The 6,000-nt window shown below is 35.4% G+C and overlaps 1 protein-coding gene across 1 annotated transcript in view; it reads right to left on the minus strand.

The window, feature by feature from the left end:
* Dnah7 (dynein, axonemal, heavy chain 7) overlaps positions 1-6,000 on the minus strand; it is a 197,157-nt gene that overhangs the window by 187,056 nt on the left and 4,101 nt on the right. The window contains exons 2-4 of the mRNA XM_013013366.1: positions 4,841-4,916; positions 2,244-2,331; positions 1,067-1,247 (exon numbers count right to left, since the gene is read on the minus strand). Coding sequence (XP_012868820.1) covers positions 1,067-1,247; positions 2,244-2,331; positions 4,841-4,916 — 345 coding nt within the window. The remainder of the gene's footprint in view (positions 1-1,066; positions 1,248-2,243; positions 2,332-4,840; positions 4,917-6,000) is intronic.

Raw genomic sequence — 6,000 nt, forward strand, 5'->3', positions numbered from 1 at the left:
TTAGAGGTGATTGATTTTCCCGTCTATGTCATTATACTATTTGGCTCCTTATTTTGATGTTAACAAGATTCTTAGTAAGTCAACTGCAATGAATGCCATTTCCCTGAAGGCTCACCAAATCACACCAATGCATTATGGTTTCTCCAACTTTTGGCAAAAAATTCATTATGCCAGCTTTACTACAACAATCAAACAGAAAACTTCTTATAAAAGTACATATTCCAAGGCCCTATCTTGATGGATTTTAACTTAGGTTGAGCTGGAAATCATTATTTTAAACATAATTCTTATGATCCACTAAGACTTAGGATCAATCAATTCTATATCATGAATCAAATATTTTCTATACAATAGGTCAAGAACATAACTATTTTCAGCATTTTGGGGCTGTGCAGTCTCTGTTACAGGTCTACAATGCTGTTTGGGGGGCTCAAAACCACCTTAGAGAATGTACAAATAAATAAGTATGGCCGAGTGCTAATAAAATTTGATTTACAAACATGAAAGTAGCCAGATGTAACCTCTGAGCTATAGTTTGCTAATTCTCGTCCAACAACGTAGCATCATATTTGAATTTATGTTATCAGTAACAATGATATCAGTTGTTAATGTCTAAAACTTTCAGTTAATTATTCATATATATATATATACACACACACACACACACACATATAAATACACATGCACACATACGCACACACACCCTTGTATCTCACACCTTCACCAAGACATTTTTGAAGGAACAGACCATCTTGAAGGGAGAAACAATTTCCATATATTAGACATAATAAATATTCTGAGGGGTTAAAATTTGTATTTTGTAATTCTCTTCATCATTACTGAGCTTTATTGAGGAAATATATTCCTATTAAAGGCTAATTTTTTAAAATTTCTTAACATACTTCATTGTGAAATTCACCTAAAGTCTTTAGTAAAATGTAATGACTGTGTAATAAATAACATAATACAGTAGTTTCAAGTATAAGGTATTACCTTTCAATACAAGAAGTTTTCTTTAATTATGATACATACTCAAATTGCAATACAAACAGTAATAGTAATTTACCTATAGATTTCTTTACACTAAGAAGATAATCATCTCTCATTTCATCGGATAATACAATTATGCTGTCAGTGAGGACCTTAAGATGCTGTGGAACCAAATTCAATACATGTTCCAACCAAGAATCCTCCATTGGGGCTACATGATCAGTATCAATTCCATGGTGAATATAATAATAATACCTCTACAAAGAGAAAACAGGGAAAATACAGATGATTTAGTGCTATCATATGTTTATTGAATTATAAAAACATGGAGAAAATTCAAATTTTAGAAAAACTAAATACTTATAAACCATAAAAACATAATTTTTCAATTCACAAAAGCTTCACTGAAGATTTTAAAAGTTTAAAACATGATAGCTCATTAAAATTCTTTCCTTAACTACTATAAAACTTCAAGTTCTAGATATTTATGTACATATTTATGTGACATATGTAACCGAGTTCATGCTAAATTATAGAATAACATTTTTATATAAGTTTTGAAAATGTAATGTGTTCATGTTTGTTCTTCCAGTACTGATCATCAGAAGTACATCCTAAAACCTACAAGCAATCTAGTATACTTATACATTTAATTCCAGAAGGATTCAATGGGATTTAGGAAATTTTTAATTTTTCTGTTAACATTCTATATTAACTAATATATATTAACATTCTATATTAATTTATAAATTAACACATATATGTGTGTTAATATAAAACTTGAAAATATAATTTAACTATGTTTTCACAAGTATTTACATAGCATTTAATAGAAAAAATATTAAACTTCCAAATATTCTCCAATTAGCAATATTAGTCTTTCCTATTTACATTTTTAAAAACTTTTATGCATTTGGAATATCTGAAAAATTACTATGACTAAAGAAAGAGAGTATTCTTTGTAAAATGTGTATTACATAGTTAAGATAATTTATTTAAAAAGAATAATGTCACACATAAAAAGGTAAAGGTATGCATGACTGAGACAAACATTTATAAATTGTATATTGGGATTTCTTGATTGTGCTCTTAATTAACCAGGAAAAGAACAGTTCCTCCATTAATCCAATGGAGCAATTTTATGGGATTCTATATTTACTCCACATTCACAGAGTTCCACAAGGGAGGAGTACTACCAAATTACTGTGTTTCCTTTATTTGCAGTTCTACTATGAAAAGAAATAACTTGTTACCAAGATGTCTTTCTCTATAGCAGAAGTGGTCAGTTTTGGAAGTTTGTTTTCCTCAAGGTCAGCTAAGTCTAAATCAGCATCTTGTTGCCTAGGAAATTGACAAACACAGCAGTCAGAAAAACAAAGGTGGCAGGAAGAACACAAAAGAATTGATATAAAAACATTAGGACTGTTTTCTATTGAATAATGAGAAAAATAAATTGTTGAACATTTTTATAAATGGAATGCAGATTTGTTTCTTAACATAGTCCTTCAAAATTATTCTCTTTGTAGTCAGGGGAGGCAATTGTATTGGAGGACTGATGCACAAGGCCATAGGATCCATCCCCAGCACCACAGAGGGAAAATACATATACTTTTCTCTTCTTTGAACTTGCATCTTGTAGTATTCCTGAAATACATAGTAAATAACTATTTTATATATGTAAAAATTGTTAAAGAAGAACTAATAGAAAGGACGTTGAAGGCTGTTTTACAAAAGACATGTTTTTTTGAAGACTTTTCTCAGATTTCTAGAGATAGCAATAAGTGACAAGGAACCTCGTGTTTTTTCATATTGTTTGTATATTATAACATTTATAGCCATACTCCGATTCAAAATCTATGTCAGATATAATCTACATTTTGTGATTTGTTCTGAGGCTCCAATGCATATAGGCATAGTTCACAACTTCAAGAAAATAACAGTTTGCTCTGGAATCACCTTAAAATCTGTCTCATGCTCTGGATTCCAGTTTTATCTGGGCTGGATGCAGGCCACTGGTGCTGTATAATAAAGCACTCCTTCCTGTCTAGTGCGTGGAGGCTGGAGGCTTACTGAATATTAGTCTAAGACACCATACCAAAGGAGATACTCAGAACAATCCTTTAACCCATCTCTACAAACTCAGAAGTCCAATATTTTGTAAACTTTATCTTGATTCTTTTAAATTTAAAAGCTTTTACTCTGTAGGGCTTTGGGTAACTTTTCAGTTTGAGTCACACATAGTAGGTACTCAATAAATGCTTATCAAGTGAGAGCATATGAGAATAAAGGAATTGTGGGATATCATGAAGGTATTTAATAGAAAAGAATTGACGGACTGGGAATGTGACTTAGTGGTAGAGTGCTTGCCTACCATGCATGAAGCCCTGGGTTCAATTCCTCAGTACCCCATAAACAGAAAAAGCTGGAAGTGGCGCATGGCTCAAGTGGTAGTGTGCTAGGCTTGAGCAGAAGAAGCCCAGGGACAATGTCCAGGCCCTGAGTTCAAGCCCCAGGACTGGAGAGAGAGAGAAAGAGAGAGAGAGAGAGAAATTGAATAGTCTAACCACAGTGTAATCTCATATTGTTGTCAAGTAAACAAAAAGAGCAACTAATACAACAGTAATATATTTCAGGAATCAGGACTCCTGGATTCATATTCTCTCTCTCTAAAGTGTAAGACTTTAATAAGTGGTATGTGTGTGTGTGTGTGTGTGTGTGATGTACATGTGTGTGTGCACTCACATATCAAGATCCTGGGGCTTGAACTCAGGAAATTAAATGTCAGAGAAATCAAATAACTTCCCTGTGGTCACTAATTAAGTGTGAAAAGGATTTGCTCATTAATATAGCTTTCCAAACCTTCATTTTGTCCAACAGAACAGTATTGTATTCATAAGTAAAACAATATGAGATACTTGGCCTGATTATGAGAAAATAGAATGTACTTTATGAAAGTATTATATTGTGCTATATTGATGTTGGCTTGTGGCTCCAGACAATGTGTCATGAACGTCCCTGGAACCATGATCCTCCTACATCAACTTCCCAAGTATAAAGCATTCTTAGTCATTGTATGTTGTTTAGGGAGAAAAACAGATAAAATTAATTTAAAAAATTAAAATATTAAAATAGAAAAGACATTAAATATGCTTCAATGTTACATAACCACTAAAAGAATATATTCATGACTTTTGTGGTCAGTCATGGGACTTATACTCAGGTGCTGGGCACTGTTTCTGAGCTCTTTTGCTCAAGGCTAGCACCCTACCACGTTGATCCACAGAGCCACTCCTGATTTTCTGGTGGTTAACTGGAGATAAGAATCTCTCAGAATTCCCTACCTGGGTTGGCTTTGAACCATGATCCTCAGATCTCAGCCTCTTGAATAGCTAGGATTACAGACCTGAGCATCATTGCCCAACTCTCTTCATAACTTTTTAACAGTAGGAATAAGGGGGTAAGGAATAAACAAACTCAATTCAGTAGAAAACAAAATAAGCAAAGTTCCACAGTAAATAAAGAAATAAATAAAATATATTGGTGACTGTGAAGTTTATATATATAAGAACTACCAATAAAGATAACTGGGATTAAGCAAACATTAAAGTACAGAAGCTCAAAAGCTGAATTTCAATGTTTGTCTATATCCTTTTTACAAAAGGTACAACTAAAAAAACTACATACTATGGTAAACAAAAAAGTAATTTGGCTCCTAGCAACATACCAGCAAAGATAATATAAAAACTCTCCTTTTTGTACTATCCTGTCAATGCTAAATAAGTCAAAATGAACCTTTTACATTCATACCAACACTCAAAAAGAAAAGGAAATACTCAGAAAAACAACTAACTGCAAGGCAGATTCTGAGATCAGAGCTGTTGTTGTGGGGACAGGGCTCTGGACTTCGAGACCTAAGATGAGCTCACCTTCAATTAAAGGATGAGCAGAAATAAGAGGCACAGGAAGATGTCAAGAAAGCTCATCTTAATCGCCCCAGGCTCTGATGTCCTATGGCATTTAGCCCTCGCCATTCTGTAAGACTGACCAAATAACATGGAAGGAGGCTCCAAGACATTTACCCCTGCTCCAAAGGGCCGTCTGCCATCTGGTACTGTATGTGTTATATGTATACTCTATGTATTATAAATACTATTGGAAAAAGAGAGAGGGGAGGAAGGCAGGGAAAGAAGAAAAGAATAGAAAGAGTTCATCAGTTTATCAGCCTTGGGCAGAGCTTCCATGTCCAGCTAGAAAAAAGTTTCTTCTAAGCCAGGGATGGTGGCAGAGGCCCATAATAGCCAGCTACTCAGTAGGCTGAAGCAGGAGAATCAGAAGTTTGAGGCTAGCTTGGGCTACCTAGCAAGTTCCAGGACAGACTGGAGGTCAGCCAGACCATGTCTTAACTAAAATACAATTTTAAAACACTCTAGACGATAGGCACACCCTCAGCCCATCTGCACCTAATTCCTATAGATATTCCACTTGCCCTGTGCTGCCAGCCAGCACTGAGGGTGCATACGCAGAAGTAAACCTGGGCGCTGCGAGTGAGCCACCTCCGTGCTCCTGAAACTGTCTGGGAAACAGAGTCAGAATTATGGATCCTAAGCAAGGCACACAGCGCTGCTGGAGAATCCAGTCAAAGAGGAACTAGAGTGTCAGTACATGGTGCCCCATAAAAGGTGTAAAACAGACCAGACAAGCCCATGCTGCTCCCATGGGGTCCATTCTACCTGATTCCTTGTCTACACAAGGAGGCTGCACTACGTAAGCACACACCATGAGAAGCGGGTGGAGGGTATTGGGATGAGGGATGGGCGACGAGAAGCCAAATCTTTTACTAGCTATAAATCTTTTACTATAACCTGAACTCTCAGAAATTCTTTTTTTTTTTTGGGTCCAGTCATGGGGCCTGAACTTTGGGCCTGGGCTCTGTCCCTCAGCTCTTCAGCTCAAGGCTAGCACTCTACCACTTGAGCCACAGCGCCATTTCCGGCTTTTTTCTTTTTGCTT

Source organism: Dipodomys ordii, unplaced genomic scaffold (assembly GCF_000151885.1).
Source record: "Dipodomys ordii isolate 6190 unplaced genomic scaffold, Dord_2.0 Scaffold1, whole genome shotgun sequence".
Classification (NCBI taxonomy): domain Eukaryota; kingdom Metazoa; phylum Chordata; class Mammalia; order Rodentia; family Heteromyidae; genus Dipodomys; species Dipodomys ordii.